Source organism: Falco cherrug, chromosome 8, assembly GCF_023634085.1.
Source record: "Falco cherrug isolate bFalChe1 chromosome 8, bFalChe1.pri, whole genome shotgun sequence".
In the NCBI taxonomy this organism is placed as follows: domain Eukaryota; kingdom Metazoa; phylum Chordata; class Aves; order Falconiformes; family Falconidae; genus Falco; species Falco cherrug.
Window position 1 is genome coordinate 11,433,812 of NC_073704.1, and position 17,450 is coordinate 11,451,261.

At 44.5% G+C, this 17,450-nt stretch overlaps 1 protein-coding gene across 41 annotated transcripts in view; it reads right to left on the bottom strand.

The window, feature by feature from the left end:
* Nucleotides 1–4,186: 4,186 nt before the first annotated feature.
* The window catches only part of MAP2 (microtubule associated protein 2), a 235,163-nt gene continuing 221,899 nt past the window's right edge, over nt 4,187–17,450 (bottom strand). For 24 of the 41 annotated variants that reach the window (XM_055718913.1, XM_055718906.1, XM_055718927.1 and 21 more), the window contains 4 exons: nt 11,319–11,411; nt 9,680–9,761; nt 9,045–9,157; nt 4,187–8,356 (listed from right to left, as the gene is read on the bottom strand). In XM_055718913.1, the coding sequence (XP_055574888.1) occupies nt 8,141–8,356; nt 9,045–9,157; nt 9,680–9,761; nt 11,319–11,411 (504 nt within the window). In that variant the 3' untranslated portion in view covers nt 4,187–8,140. The remainder of the gene's footprint in view (nt 8,357–9,044; nt 9,158–9,679; nt 9,762–11,318; nt 11,412–17,450) is intronic. The other 17 variants (XM_055718942.1, XM_055718939.1, XM_055718941.1 and 14 more) reach the window with 3 other exon arrangements.

Below are 17,450 nucleotides of genomic sequence, written 5' to 3' on the forward strand. Positions count from 1 at the left end.
GGAAGCAAACCCTTCAGGGAGGTCATTATAGTAGGACAACAACAAGGTGTCCTGAAAAACCTGTGCTCTGTTTACTAGGCTACACTGGCACCTTGGGCTGGCACAGAAACACAGGTCTGCCTGCCTGCAAAGAGATCAAGGCTAGTGTGAGGAGTAACTGCTTTCAGGAAGCAGGCATGGGGAAGAGCAGAGATGGCATCATTAGGCTCTGCTCTACTCCAGCAATTCCAGCCCACCCAACTGCTTGGGCACAAAAGATGCCCACGACACTATTTTTCCATTTCTTCTTTTACTATACGTAGCATCAGTCTGACATCCCCCCAGATCACTTGATTCTGCTTGATCACCACTTTACTCATCACACAGTCATGTTTACACATCCATCACAGTAGGATTCAGTCTTGATCCAGAAACAAAGCTGACAGCATGCCACCGAGCAGGAACACTGAGCAGAACCTCAGCATGAAGCCTCCACCCTACACAGAAGTGCCCAGAGCAGGGAACTTCAAGCTACACAGTTGTTTCTATGCTGATGCTCTCCAAGTCCCCAGCCCCCACCCTGCCAAACACACTCCTAAGTATTCATACCTTTTAATGTATCTGTTATTCTCTTTGTGCAAAAAGAGCCATAATCCAAACTCTCAGGAGTACCTCGAGCCATTCTGTTGTGCAGCCACCTTTCCAAGAGCAAAGCCGTAAACAGGTCCTAACAGTACACCCCAGAGCAGAGAACAAACACAATTGTTTGCCACACTGCTGAGCTTAGTCCTCCATAAGCTGCCAGCAGGCTTTTATCATTGGCTGAAAGGACCCATGCTGAAGACCCCTTCTCTCTTGGGACAGCCAGTCACAGAAAGTCAGTAACTGATGGGTGCGACTCATTTTACCCTTTCTAATACGGGTCTGTCAAGGAGAAGCAAGTTATTCCTTCATCTATCCACTTCTCTTTCTAGCAAGTCTTTGGACCTTGTTAAGTAACTACAGTAGAACACAGCAAGAGCATCAGCAGACAGCGAGCACAGAGGGCTGTTTCGTTAGCAGTACAGTGTGCACTGTCATTTACATCAGTGTAGAGTGGGTCAAAGGCTGCTGTTTTGCCATAGCAACTGTATACATCCTCTTTGCACCGTCATGAGCTACACAAGGTAGACGTATGGGGTGGGTTAAAACAAAGGCCTGAATCTCTCATTCCCAGGTGTTTTGTGAAAATTAAAGAAACATAGGAAAGTTGTTTTTTTCTTTAAGCATTTTTAATTCAGCATGAAAACATTTCAACTGAGGTTCTTCAGAAGTCGCTTTCACAGCTCTTCTTGTCAACCCTTCTCAAGCACAACTATACATTCAGAAACAAGGATAAATGAACTCTTAAAACTACCAGGTTTTCTCATATTGCTACATGAATTTGGGCAAGAGCAGGCTCTAGTCTAGCTGGATCAGATTCTGTAAGGACAATCAGATATTTAATCCTTGGGCCACATTTAGCTGAAGTCAGTGGGAATGGCACAGCACTCATGCATCTGAGAATCCTATTTCGAACAGAGCAGAAACAAATCCTCCACAGTCAGCACAGCAAGTTATTGCCTTTGCATAATGTTCAAGCAACAAATCATATTCACAGAGCCATTTAATCGCAATTACATACATAACAAGTGCAGGTTGTGCTCTAATTAGATAAGGCAGGGAGAGAAACAAAATCCTAGAGATGACATGGGGGGTGGGGGATGGGGGGGAGGGTGTCATTCTCTGGACAAGACTGGAGGGAAAAATCCAGCCTTCAGTGTCAGGGTATCATACCACCCCTTGCATCAGGACTTTCCAAGCTCTGGGATGTGACTGCTTTGATGGTAGCTGCAAAACTTTTACTTTGAAGGACAACAAACCACCTCCCCCCAAACCTCACCACACCCAAACACATTTTTCACCTTATTCCTGGAGAAGAAAGTGTGGAACTCTTGTTCTACTGAGCTACCAAACATGTCTTCCTCTCTGTTACTCTGCAGAGAGCTGAGAACTGCCTCTACCACATGCTTCTCCTTCCAGAACAAGGGCACTCACACAAGTCAGATTTGGTAGCCCCTCCATCAGGGCCACACTGTCTTTTACCTTCAAAGCATCAGACTTCCACATGGCCACACACCTGTAGGTGTTAGGCCTTCTGCCTGCCACTCTGATCTGATCCATGTCACTGACTCACCTGGATTTTCTATCATTTTCCTATACAATGCAAGGAAAACCCCATGAGCTGTGATAGGCACGGGGTGAACAGGTCCTCTCTACATCTAGCAAACATTGTAGCTGGATTCCTGGGCTTCCCTCGCTTTCAGTAACACTGTAGTTAACCAGGATTTTATTCACAGCTTGTACTCACCTCAGTGCTCCAACATCACAATCTGCTAGCAAATTATAAAATACATTACCTACCACATGTTGCTAGTAAGACACAATGATCATAGAAATCGCATCCACTCTTCATTCAGTTTGCAAGTAGAAAACAGGTTCTTACGAGCTGTCCTCAACCATTGCTCTAGCTGCGGATGCTTAAATCAGGATTTATCCTTTTGTTATCAACCTCTTAATCCTTTCCCTTTTAGCAGATGATACATTAGTTCTGCCTTGTGCCTAAGCACCCTTAGGAGGGTGCTTCTAATGGATAATTAACAGCACTTAATTATTCCTCCAGGTAGTTAGACTGTATTTATTTATGAATATTGCAGCACTACATGAAAAGTCCAGCTTTCTCAGGGACTAGGGTACTTAAGGCAGCGTACTCAGTTTACCTCCCTCCTACTGCTCAGGCTACCAGCCATGCTCAGAGGATTCTTCTTCTCTTAGCAAGTCCCCACTTAGCCGCTACCCAACCCTGCAGAGCTCACACAGCAGCTGATACTGAAGCTCATTTTACCTGTGTCATTGCACCTCCAGCTGCATGGCGCAGGCTTGCACACACACACAGAGAGACACACACCCCCCCCCGGGGCAGGCACCAGAGCGGGGGGGCACCAGAAGCAGCCTTGCTTAAGCAGGCCCAGAGCTGGCAGCGCAAGGGCGGGAAAGCCTGGGGGAGGCGTTTCCCCTCAGCACAGCCCCTCACAAGGCCGAGGGAGCACCCGGTCCGCTCGGGGGGCTCGGGCCAGCACACAGACACTTTCTGGAATATTTCTTCATTCCACCTGCAACACGGACTACGCTTCTCCCTGACCCGAGCTACGGGAGGGGCTTAAGCACCCGCCAACGGATCCAAACCAACCAACTCCTTCAAGCAGCACCCCAGACCTCGGGCCGTTTCCCCGTTACTTTTCGGGGCGGTCCCAGGGGCTCATCCCCCACGGCTCCCGTTACCTTTGCTCCGCTGCGGGGAGCCGGCCCCGCGGCGCCCCTCTGCCGCTGCCGGCCGGGCCCAGCGCCCCGCGGCCGGCCGGGGCCGCCCCCTGCCGCTGCGAGGGGAGGCCGCGCGGCGCGCGCTCCCTCACGCCCCGAGCCGCCGGCCGCTCAGCGACCGTTAGCGGCCTCGCGGCCACTCACAGCCCGCCGGAGCGCGCGCGCCCCGCTGCGTGCGCGAGGCAGCCGTTAGCCGCGCGCGCCGTGCCGGGCAGCGGGGTGGCCGCCAGTCCCGCGGCGGGGGTCGCGCCGGGGGGCGGGTAGCGGCGCCGGGGGGCGGGTAGCGGCTCCCGGCAGGCGGGCAGGCTGCCCCGCGGCTCAGCCGAGCGGGAAAGGCGGCGGAGCCGCGGCCCAACCGCGTGCCGAGCCCCCGCTGGCGCCGGAGGGGCGGCTGCGGCCGTCGGCGAGGCCCTCGCACGCCCCCGCGCCGAGGCAGCCGGGGGAGCGCCGAGGAGGGCGGGAGGCGGGCGCTGCGGTGGGCACCCCCTGCCCGGCGGGCGCATCGCCTCAGTGCGGGGTGCTGCTCAGCCTCGCCTCCGGGCTGGCACCCCGGGGGGCAAGGCCGCGGTAACCTATTCACACAAAGCAGGGAAATAGTACCGCCCAGAGAGGACGCTAGCTGTAAAACCGGGTTCTTTTGGCAAGAAGTAACGGGGACTAGCTGAGAAACACGACTTCATCCGCCCTGGCTTCTGGCGAGACTGACTACCAGCAGGTGGATCACACGTTTTTCCGCACTGGGCAGTGACGCGCAGAGGTTGAATGTAGCAGGAGCTGTGTCACAAACAGTGGAAACAGACACAAGTGGTTAGATGACAAGCGATTTTATTTTGCAAAACAATCACTATACAGCAACAAATACAATTGCAAATCGGATTGAAAAACATGAACTACCTACCACCAGCCATTCAAGAAATGCCTCTTTTATGGTAACAGGCTCTAGAATTATCAGAAAAAACACAGGTTTGTAACAGCAGACTGTATTTCTTAACATCCCAGCATACAGCATGTTTATTTGTTGGCTTTTTCTCTTTGCTAAAGTTGAAGTGGCTTTTACACGCTTGACTTTTCCAAGTGTGAAACTAATTTACCTTCCTGCAGTGGGAATTGCTGGAGTTGCAGAGGGAGTTGCTTTAGCAATCTGACTAGCGAGTGAACTCGACACACACCTAGGCTAGAAATCTACCTGCGTTGATTTTCATAGCAAACATGATCTACTCTTCAAGGCATTTGCCTTTGAAGGGCCATTTGTACTTGGGTTTCAAACGGTATTTGGTCCAGCACAGAAAAACCTTCTGCTCACATGTGGTAGTCCACACAGGCTGCCTTTCGACTCCCTTTGGGTCGTGTATATAGGCACACTTAGATTTGTAAGCAGTCATGATGAGGTTACTACTGTACCTTAGCAGAGTGTTGAATGGGTAATACCATTTACTGCTGTACAGTGAAAATATAATAGCCCTTGTGGGCACACAATTTCCCTCATCAGTATTAGTTTTTCTTTTATTGTTGCTGGACAGAGGTTTGCTCAACTTTGATTTCTTTCTGCTTATAGTTACATAGAAACAGAACTCTGCAGATGGGGCAGAAGCACTTTTTCTTTTGTCCCTACAACCTGATGGATTATTGATTTGGGGCTCTCCCCTAGCTAAGGTTTCACTATTCCTTTTGTCTGGATTATCTCTGCTTTGTTACAGAGTTGGGTCTCAGGCACCCAACATACCTGCTGGCTCAACATGCCTGTGGAAAAGAAACACAACGGATGCAGTTTCCAGGAAGCTGGCTCTATCTTCTTTAGTGGGCATTACATATTTACAAAACCATTGTTTTTAAAACCAACACTCTTCTTGAGAAGTTAAGATTAATATGACATTTTTCAGTGAACATATAGAGTCATGTAACTTGTTTTTTTTTTTAATTATTATTTGATAGCACAAAACTCTTGATTTCTTTCCATCTAACTCCACATCGTTCTAGGATTCTTTCTATGGAAGGATGATTATGATTACAAAGGTCTTTGCTTGAGTCAAGACAAGAAAGCTCATTTTAACGCATGAAATCAATGACTCTGTGTGTTACACCACTCTAATTTTGGACTCATAGGTGGATTAACTAAGCTTCATTTCCTAGAGTACGAGTACATCATGTCAGTTTTAAAAGCAGAATAAAAAAAAAAATTGAGTCTCAAGTTAACACTGTTGTCACTAGCTGGTGTTCAGCCTCAGAGAAGCTGAGGTTCAGTAGTACCGCAGGCCCTCTCCCACATTGGCAAAAGGCATAAAATAAGAAGCACTGCAAGGCTAATTTATATTAATTGATAGCATGTTCAGAGCAACATGATATAAATACTGTTGTTTTTTCTTTCTGTCTGTTATTTTTCAGAAGAGAAAAATGGGAAGAGGCTTTTAATGCACCTCACTTGACGCTGTTTCCATGTGAATTCTTAGGATTACTCTAAGCAAAAGTATAACAAATAGAAGGCAGAAATCAGAATCCTCCAGATGCACTTAGCATGGTTCTAAACTCACTGTCCTTTGTATATAACAACCGACTTACAAACAGTATTAGGTACTTTATAGTGTGAAAAAGCTTTTTGCAGAGCTGAAATGTTGTGTGTGAGGCTGTTAGGACTTCATCTTCAGTAACATTTTTAGAGATGTAACCATTTTGTTCTTCTTTGTACTGCTGTGAAAGCTTAGCCAAAATCCCCCTTTGGTCCACTGAGTATTTACTGTCTAGTAACTGTACATTCACTACCTGAATTTAATGACAGGGAATCCTGTGCTATTAATTATTAGAATACCTCTCCACAGACATAAAAATCTTCTCTAGGAGTCTTTTCAGATCAAACCCCAACACACACACACACATTAGGAAGGAAAAAGAACAGATCAAAAGCTTCCAACACACAATGTTAACCTAATACATGTATCAAGTATAGCTCAACTGACAGTGCAACGTTTAGTCAAGAGATTTCAAAAGGAAAAGATCAAACAATCTGCAAGAATGTAAACTGGTCATTTCATAATGTCTACTGTACATATAGTATCAGCAGATTATTATCCGCTGATGAGTAATACTACCATATTACCTGCAGTGCTCTCTTAGTGTCCATACAATAGTGTTGCAGTTCTCACAGGTAACTCCGTTAGATCAGTTGTTTATATATCTCTGCCTTTTATCTTTTATGCACACTTTTTCTTATACTTTTTATAGTCGATATAATCCCACTTTGCTCAGCTCAGATTTTAAGATGCCTACCTATCGATGAATCGCTATGGCAACCCAGTCTAGGGAGCGCATTTTATTTATTCACGTACTATAATTTACAGGCATCTCTGTTATGTTTATCACTGTTTTCTGAGTGCCTGAGTGTATACATGAGACATCACTTAAAGGAGTGGAAACAACATCTGAATACTTTTTTTCTGTGTTTCAACTTTAGCAAAAGAAAAAAATAAATAAATCTAACATTCACTGTTAACTATGGGAGTTTAAAAAACCAAACAAACAGGAAATAAAGAAAAAAAATCCAGAACCAAACTATTGTGGATTGTTAAAAAATCCATAATCCAAACTCTGCCATCTTTGGAGACCCTTTTACAAACGTCTGGACCCCACAAAAATCATAGCTTTGTGAAGAAAGGGAGGGAAGGGAAGAGGGAAGGAATCCTTTTTCTAGCATCACAGAAGAGACTTGCATCTGGCACTAAAACAGGGTCACGGCTTTTAGTTGTTACAGAAAGCAACTTCATGCTAAAATTTTCCTCTTTTTTAAATGTATTCTTATGAATAGGGAAAAAAACCCCTGCTAACATCTACTTTTACATACCTAAAATTGCAACACCAAAGGGTGCAAGAGACACAGATACTGTGAATAAAGAAGTAGAATATTCAAGTATATGAGGAGGGTATATCACAAATGGCCACAGAGAAATATATATATCTATAATACTGTATCAAACAGATGGAAAGGATGTGAAACCAGTGGTGTGTACACAAATCTAGCCGCTTAACCAACTTTCTAATCAGACACAAGTCTGTTGGGGTGGACGTGCTTGCTTTCAACAGCATTTTTACATCACTTCCCCAAGCATGGTTCAAATGTTTTCAACTATTTTTAGTTATTAGTTAAATAATTTATTGGCTTTTCAGCTATACACTGACATAATTAACCAGGCCCAAAAAAATGTTAATAACTTAACCCAACTTTTGTTCTACTCATTTATACAAAATAACACTTTTTTTTTTTTTTTTAAAACTTGAATTTCTCTATATGCCCTTCTTTCTGGTAAGCAGACTGTTAATTTAACCTGTAATAACTTACAATGGGCAACTTTTCTTTTTTTATTTCCCCATCTGTCAACAGAACAGTGAAATGAGCAACTTGGGATATTAACAAGGCTCTTCAGAAAGAGGTGGATGGCCTTCAGGCACATGAAAGGTAAAAATGCATTTTATCATAGTACGGTACTCCATGCAAGACAGAGCAGAGCAACAATAATTGTCCAATGTAACATACTGCAGTTGTATACCCATATAAAGCCAGTGTCTTCCTGTTGTAAATGGAGATCAGGCCAATTTCTGCATCTATTTAATTATTTTTTTTTCCTTTTATTTAACTGTATGGTAACTACAAGTCTTGGGATGTGACTTAGTTTTAGACATGGTAAAGAATGAATGTAACACCTGCTCTGAGCCCATTCCTGCCAAGAGCTCATGCCTAAATATTATTACTTCATACAACGCGAAATGAGCAAATTCATAAGCCCTGCTTAGCAAGGGCTGCCGTGACATCTTCAGCGAGGGTAGCAAGCTGGGGTGATTCAAGCAGGTTGATGCTTCCAGAGGATGAGACGTTGCTGAGTCTGCGTGGTGAAGCCACGCTGGACCTGCCTGGTGACTGCGTGATGATCTCAGCCCCGTGATCAACACGGGCTTTAGCGTGCTCTCTGAAGTTTAGCTTCTGGCTGTCAATCTGCTCCAGGAAAGCAAAGAATTTAACACATTATGTATTCACCAAATTATCTTATTATAGATCATCATTTAGGTCTTATTTTGTTTATTTTTAAGAACTCTTTAGAAGGATTGAAGCTTTTTTACTCCTTAGAATAACTGAAGCTGAAGATTTTGGCACCTTGTTTTATATATGCTGGCTTACTACGTCACATTCTCTTTTCTATTTCTGGCTCTGATGGATGCTTTAAGGAGTAGTACCATTGTTCCTAGCTGTATGAATTTAACAGATATTTTATGGGCATTGAATTTGTTTCTGAAATCTGTATTTTCTTATATTTGTGGGAGTGATCTTACTTTCAAGATATTTTCCTTCTGTTTCACAAAGTAGTCCTGATCCTCTGGGATACCCCCATTACAAACTTGCTAGATCATACCTATGCTGTACAATGGTCCCAAACAATTTAGGGGGAAAGCCCGTGCACAAACTACGGGAGGTTTCACTTTAAAATTCACTCTCAGCTTAGAAATGGATGTGAGATTGGTCCTTCCAAATTCCAAAGGGAACAAATATCATGTGAGTGTGCTTGAAGGAGATCAAACAGATGTTTCCTACTCAATTCAGAGCCATCACTGAATTCACAGCTCTCATAACCTCACTGGGCCAGGGGCGCAGTGGTAGTCTTTTTCTCTGATAGCTGTCCCCTTACCTTGACATTACCACCGCCAGGTACATGGTGGGCATTTTCCAGTGAACCAACTTTAGCCTGAGCTTTTTCTTTGAAATCCAGTTTCACGCTTTCAATTTTCACACGCCCACCTCCTACACAGAAAAAGGAAATACAGATTAAGAGGCTGGAATTGTTCAGGAGAAAGTCTGACTTGATGCACATGGATGCACTCACATTACTTCCCTTTTAGTTGAGATCTAATGGTTTTAGAGAAGCACAGAAAACCATGCTGCCTGTTCAGTAGAATGTAAAATCTACAACACAGATTCAAACTGTAAGCATATGCTGCTGCCCTACAGATTTTCATGGCATTTAAGCACATGCTTAAGTATTTTGCTAACTTCAGCCTGCATTTCAGTATCTTATCAAACTAACATTATGCCACAGTAGCATCCTTCCGCATTATATTTTTATCTCCTCTCTGAACTAGGTGGTCCCATACCTTTATGTCTTTATATATGTAGTTAAGTAGAGTTAAGAATATTACTTTTATTAACAAAGTGTATTTACTTTCTCTTAGACTATAAAAGAGAATACTATTGTCCATGATTTCTCCTTTACATAACAGGATTAGGTCTTTGCTTTGTTTTGCCTCCCAGAAATTCCTACAATACCTGGCTTGTGGTGGATGTTCTTGAGTGAGCCACACTTGGAAGTCACATGACTCAAGTCAATCTTCTTGGTTACAATTTGTACCTGTCAAAAGCACACACACACATGAATTACAGGAATGAAAATAATAAAATAAACAAAAAAGCCAAACCCTGCAGAGGGAGAGCCCAAGCCTCTACAAACCACTGGAAAAGGAGAGATGGTTAGTAGAAAACAGACCATGCCACAAAGGAGCAAACACCTACATTAATACAGCAAGCTTCCTTCCCGCCTAGGGAAATGACAGAGCTGGGTTAAGCTTTACTATTAGCAAAACAAAGAGGAGGACAAAGAAGATCAGCTTGTGGGTTCTTTCTAAAATGTTTCTCAGCCTTCTCTCAGGGTGGAGGCTCTAAAGCCCTGCATGTATCAGGGCTCATTCCATTTGCTTCTGCTCTTGAACGTGCATCCTGGCAACTAGGAATATTTCAGTGGCTGTTTATTTTTCTTCTACCATCTGTTCCATATCTTTCTGCATCTAAATATGGTATGCATTTCATGTTAATCTGCTGTTGAGAGTCTGATGAATCTACAGATGTGACTCCCGCAGCTGTACCTGAGCTGGCTGGTATTCAGCCAGCCGCTCGGCTCGGTGGTGCTCACAGGAGAGCAGTGGCACCACTCTGCTCAGCCAGGCAGCAGCACAGGCACCCTCCCTTCCTCTGCTGCCGGCCACATTACTATGACTGTGGTGAGCCCCACTTTAGAACAGCCACAGAGCAACAATCTCACCTTATCGTGCTCCCATATGCAGCCCACAATCACAGTGACTGTGTTCACTGGTCTTGAGAAGCTGCAGCCTCTGCAAGCCAGACAGGAGCTTCAGAATGACTGCAAAGCCACTGGTTTGCTCACATCACCAGCAATGACTTAAGCCAGCACCGGTGGCTGTGCTGAATCTGTTTGGATCAGACATGCCCATGCCATCAGCTCTCCCACCTGAACAGGAGATCATTTCTGTCAGGGTTGTCATAGCCACCACCTTCAGCTGTTCCGGCATGACCGCTGGAACTAATGGGCATCTGGCCAAACCCTGAGCAACCTCAGTTTGTTATACTGGAATAATGCTGTGACATTAACATTAGCACTCAGCATGCTGGCTGCTCACACCCTCTCTCTGAGCTTTCTTTGTCCTTATGTTTTATTTTTCTTCTTCCTCTCTGATGAATACATGTAACTGCAAGGTTAGCTTAGGAAGGACAGATGCACTGGAAGATACCCAGGTACAAGGCTGGAGTCTCACTGTGAGCTGCAGTTTCTTCCTGGAAATTACTTCCTTGGGCCACTCCCATGAAAGGCACTGAACCGTTTTGGCTCACACTGGACTTTTACTGTTGGCACCTTTGGGCACTTAGAGATAACCCTTCTTTTCTCATTTTCTTTTCCTGTCCAAGTTTTGGAAATGTGTTGTGCTCTATGGAGAAAGATCAGGAGGCCACCACTGCATACACAGGGCTCACACGACTACCAGACCAGACTCACATGTGAAACAATAGCAAGAAGGAAAATAGTGCTGAAAGGAAGGGAGACAGAGGGGTCTGGCTGTGCAAGGTGGGTCACCACAGTGGAGATGCCTGTTCACAGGGTGTCTGTACTACTTACATTTCCTCCCCCTGCAGAATGTTTGATGTTATCTCTGGAACCACACCGGGATTGAATATCGCTAAAATCAATCTTCTTGTTTAAAATCCTAACCTAAAAGGAATCGGAGGTAACTTACTATATACTGTACACACATTCCATCAGGCTGCAGGACGAGGAAGCCGGGGTAATTTTACCTCCTGCTGTGATTACTTCATCTGACACTTGTATTGAAATGTGAGAAAGTAAACCACGTGACTCTCTATGCTTGGTATATTAACACAGCCTATGTAAATACACCATGCTTCTCTTTTTCTATCTCATGAAGTGGCGGTGAAATATAAAGGGGAAAGTTTTCATGATGAGAGATATGAAAGGTGCCTTTTCCCTGAAAAACTCAAAGAATTCTTTGCTTCTCTGGACTGGAAATAGTCCTTGGACAGCCTGTCCTAAGTTCTCTTGAGCAATGACCAGTGTTTCTGCTGAACTGGCCACAAGGTAAAGATGTAAACCCTCCCTCCCACAGCTCAGCACCTCCAGCCTTTGATGCAGAAAACCCAGATCCAGCCAGCTCAGGCATGGGTTCAAATCCAGAGGTATTTCACCCCTCCTTGCCATACAGTCGTAGCAGTGGCTACATACATACAACAGACCTCAGAGTGTCCTGTGAAAGGGGACTGATAAAATTAATTAAACTGAAACCAGAGCTCTCTACTGCTCACTCTCTTTACTGTCATCTACTAAAGAGCAATGCAGAAAACAACAGCATCTGGAAACGTACAGCTGCAATCACTGCTTCTTGATTTCTGTTGCTGGCCATAAAATTGGTTACAACTTTCTGGTGCTAGCGGAACTGTGTTTCTCTCCTGTGCTCTTTGTTTCTGGCAGAACAAGTACCTGACCTTCCCTTGATGGCACCGGTCTCCCTTACAGATGCCGGAAGCCCACATTTTTTCTGTGTTACCATAGCCACAGGTGCACTGCAGGCATATGGCAGTGCCTGGAGGTGCACTCCACAAAGGGCAGGCCACATTATCCCATGCTTGACCTTGATCTTGACCCTCATGTCACAGCAGTTCCTCCACCTGGCAGAACTCAGGTGCCACCAGTAATTACCCTCCCAGGGATTGATGTGCTGCTGGATGGCCATTACCAGCAGGCAGGGACAACTGGGTGTAGGGTACACACCTGAGTGACACCACTTCCAGACTTCTTTCTGCACAAGGGCAGGGGACTTTCCTCACCAGTATTAGGCTTTTCAGGTGTGTGAGAAGGTGTTTCTGGCTGAGGCTGCACCAGAGCCTTCTTTGCACTAGAAGCTTTTAGTTACTCAGAGTGCCACCTGTGCAACATATTCTTTCTCTAGGTAAATATGAAATCTATTCAAATGTTATGTTGGATTTTATTTATCTCTATATTATTAATATGAATATACACTCTTTCCTGTACAGAAAGCCACAGAATTTTGGGCACTATCTATTAATTTTGCTAAATGAGATTCACTGACATATGACTTAGAACAGTCCTGTTGGCTGCTGTTGTAAGTAAACCTACAGCAACAAAACAACATTGAGATAAAAGAGAGGGAAAAATACACTGGAGCACCTTATTGCAGCTTCTTACCACTCCAGGAACACAAAGCAGCTGCAAACCAGCTGAAGCAGTCAGTGGGAGGAAGAACAATTTTGTGCAGTTTCTGCTTCCTGGCTTCAGGTCCCCAAACTGCCCCAAGCTCCCTAATAAATCTGAGACACTCCCTCTCTGTGCTTGACCTCTCCAAACTAGGAAAAGACTATTTGCCCCCTTACAGGGATATCAGATTTTGCAGCTTTTGGCTCCTGCAGTGGGCATAACATCACATTTAGGTAACGAGTCAAATCCTCAGGCACTGAGCATCTGGAGGACACCCTTGACTTAAGTCCAGTAAACTCCAAGAAGAAACTTTCAGAGGATCACACTTTGCAGCTAATGTGAAGAATTCCTTCACAGCAAGCTGTTTCATGGGTCCCCCTCATTACATATAACATAACTGCTAAAGCATTCGAACCATTAGGATGTTAAAGTGTTCTCTTGCTTTAATTGTTAAAGATCTGTGGTGATGGCATGCTCAGCAATAAGGGTGATAACAGCGCCAGAAAATCCCACAACTTGTAGGTCACCTTCAGAAAGGCATCTTCTGCAGGCAAACCAATTTCTGTCTTTCTCCCTCCTATCTGCTTAATCCTTTCAAGTAAACCAACGTACACTGAAACATTGTATGCAAATGCCTTTGGAGTTTTATGCTTGTGCTTTCTCCAAATATACTATTCCTTTAAAAATGTAACGCGGTACTATAGAAGACAGGTGTCACATCAGTTACAGAAACACATGTCAGATGTGCAGTCAGATCTGGCTCTCGGACAGCTTCAGGCCAGACACAACTGGGCAAAACAGAAAACCTTCCTAGCACTTTCTGAGCACATCTCTCAGCAATGGATCAGCAGTACCTCTTAGCAATGGCCACAGGGAAGCATCTGCTCTGAAAATGCTAACTTAGGGGTCATGGCAAGACCTCAGTGCTGTGCACTGGGGGCCTGTAGCTTAAAATGAAGCCAAAGCAAGGTGATAAGTTGAGAGGGTGCCTTTGATCAAGTGCCTAAAGGTTGATTTGCACCCAGAAGTCTGACAATTTATGAGTCTCACGGCCTATGGACCTGGCTAGCAGATATGTAAAGGACCAATCATGTCAATTATACTCTGTCTCACTTGGTGAAATGTGCCCCTGTGTAGAGGGGCCAGCAGGAGACCTATGTATCATTTATGTCCTATGCTGAGGGCTGAAGTGAGCTGAGTGATATGGATGTGTTGTGCTGATCATCTGGCAAGGGAGGAGCTACAGTGATCCAGGTTTTCCCTGATGATCTGTTTCTCACTTTCCTGGAATATATCAATATCCCTGCACATACTGAAATCATGACTGCCCTCTATAACTAAACGTTCCACAAACTAATGGCGTCTTGTTTCCTATAGTTGAAGGCTTTAAACTGCTTAATCCCTCCACCCTATATTCTTCAGTGATCCCCTCTCGCCAGCAGTATCTCCTAAGCTTTCTCCCAGGTCTGCTAGACCCGGCGAACAGAAGCCCATGCACAACCCATCAGCTGTTTGTTGTCTCTGATTGTGGAGGAGGGCTGAGTTACCGCTGCCTTTACACCAATGACTGTGTTATGCTGAGTCTCTGTTTTGTATCCAGTCAAAAAGTATCACCCAACTTGGAGGGACCACCTGTGTTTCTAACCACTGCTCCCTTGCCAGCACTGGTTGAAATCAGCCAACAAGTTACAAATGAGTTGAGGAAGGCTGAGACTGCCAGCCAGACAGCGTGACTGCATGAGCTTTGTTTCTTTTGAGAAATCGGTCTGTAAACATGAGAGAGAGAGTACCAGAGAGGGACAGGAACTATTTAGGCTAAAGAGAAACTTTGGCTTGCAAACAAAGAGTGTAAACTGACTGTGAATTATTTGAAGCTGGAACCTAGAGGGAAATTTGTAATTACCAGAGCTGGGAGTCTCTGGAGCTGCCTCCCAAGGGAACAGAGCTACAACAAGAAAATTATAAACTTTTATGATGGCACTTGATGAAAGGAATTAGATGATGCAGCTGCCTGCACTAGAGACAGCATGAACACCATGACTCACCAGGAAGGTCTCAGTGTTCCTGAATGTGTATGTACATCTTATACGGGGGTGGAGGTGTTGTAGGGATGTACATATATGCACTTCAGTTGTGCTGTGCATTAAATGAATGATCAAGCCTGTTCATACTCTCACTCAAGAAAGGGAACATTTTAGTCCCTTTAGTGAGCTTTCTCTTCACACTCACTAAACATCCCAACAAGATGATGTCCTGACAGTCCCTCGTAACACTTGTGCTGATTTGCCAGTCTGAAATGGGTACATTCTCTTCTGATCCAGCACTGGTTTGCCCAGGTATGCTGGATAGGGCCTGGAAGTCAGTAATTTGATCATGACCAAGCTGAGGTTCCTCAGCTTTATGAAGTGAAACCACAGTGGAGAAACTAAGCGTTACAGACAATGCTGGGTTTATTCCAGAAAACCACATTGCCCAAGGAAAAACTGGCTTCTCTCTGAAGCTCTGAAAGTCTGACAAGACCCTCTCCCCACTCTGTCCTCTGGTGACTAGTCCAAAACTGAAGCCCAGGGCCACAGCCTCACTGACTCACAGTACTTCTAGGTAATCCCCAGCAGGAATCAGACACTGTGCTCCAATACCTTCTGTGCCGTTTGAATGCTATCTGTAAAAGTACTGGGAGATTCAGGGCATTTACGAGTAGTCTGCTAGGAAACCAAGTGTTGAAGGTATTTTTCCCCATAGTTAATTTAGATGAAGAATATATTGATCTGCACTCATCAGGGTAAACTAATTCCCTTCTGGCCTGACTGGCAATCTAAACAGGAAAGGGCTGTGGTCCAAGGGCAACATCTACACTAGACCAGAGGGGATGTTTTGGGGTTTAGCTGGCTGACATGACCTCAGGCAGGCCCTCCTCTGTCGGTACTGCACTGCTAGGTTCTTGATGAGCAGAAAGGCAGAGAAATGCAAGAGAATTTAGTTCAGTTGTGCCTCACTGCTAAAGACATCAATAACTGAAAACTGCTTATGAAAGAAAAAAATATGTTCCATGGGTGCATAGAATCATTTAGTTCAGCTACTTGTCACAAGAGGGAAAGCCCCTAACTTACCAGCATCTGGGCACAGAATCCGTAAACAGCTTCCTCCCCATGGTGTATGACACTGGTACACACCAAAACAAAGATACTTGAAGAACAAATATTGTGATGCTGATGAAATTACAGGCTCTGAATTTATTTTCCAAGATGCTGATGATTTATGTTCTCCCTGCCTTGCAATTATGGCCTCTGAGAAGCTCTACCACAAACACTGTGTCTGAAGTGTTTCAAAATACTCTAGCTTGGCACAGCTTGCAGTTCAAACATGCTGTGGGGCTGTGATATTGGGAAAAGCTCCCAGACTCCTAACGACTTATCAAAAAGGGCAGGTTCCTCCTGCTTACCACAGCATCATAGTAATTTGACAGAGCTACGTCCCAGGAACTAGACATTATTTCAGTGTTCGGTCTGCTGGTTAACACAGGGATTGAATGAGACAAGAACTGGTCTTGCATTGGAAGCAAGGTTAAGGTTAAAACCTGATTAGAATCAAGAAGCAATTCTAAGTGCTTCCAAATCTATATGCTGCCAAGGACAAATGATACTACAGTTTTCATGCTCCTGGCAGAGGCTCCAGGTAGAGGAAAGGGAGGGGGAAGGGTATTTATTTGGCTTAGCAAAGTCCTTGAAGAGAAAGACTGTGCCTCAGACTTTCCACATCTACAAACAGAGCTTGCAACCATGTTCAGCCTTTGCACTCCTAAAATTACTGGATACATAACACTGGTGAAGCTGCCAGCCTACAAGCTAGTGAGATTCAAAAGAAAAGGCTGCACTGGACATAGCATAGACAAAATAACGTATCATCCTCCTCTTGCTCCTCGTAAAAGGGGAACAAGATTGGTTCATTTCTGACTCTTAAAAACGTACCCAGAGACAGACACAGCACGTAGTATTTCAGCCTGAACAGCTAAACTGTGAAACAATTAGAAACAACTGCTTTCAGTGGAAAGTATGAGTAAAATCAAAGAGGTGTCTTGCAATCAGCCATGTCTAATACTTGCATGGGACAGTGCAACGATGGCTGACTTACAAGCTTCTTTCTACCTACTTGAAATCAGTGCATTCACCTAATTAATAAGGTGGCCATACTGAACTAGGCATGTCCCTACCGATAAAGGGAGAAAAGGCCTATAAAAAAACACTGAGAGGTTTTGCATAATTGTGCTGGGAAATACAAAGCAAAATGACCATTTTCCATGCCAAAGAGTTTACAGTCAAGAAACAACAACTGATTTGAACAGACAGCTCGGGGAAGTACAAGATCCATGTCAGATGAACTGTAACACGTGCTCTGTAATCATACTCCTTACTACATCTGGGGAGCCAATCAAAAGAATGTTAAAAGAAATCAAAAAGATCCTAGGAGCTCAATTAATCCATCTAAAATACAGGGTGGTCCTTGTTTTAGTAGTCCCTTAAA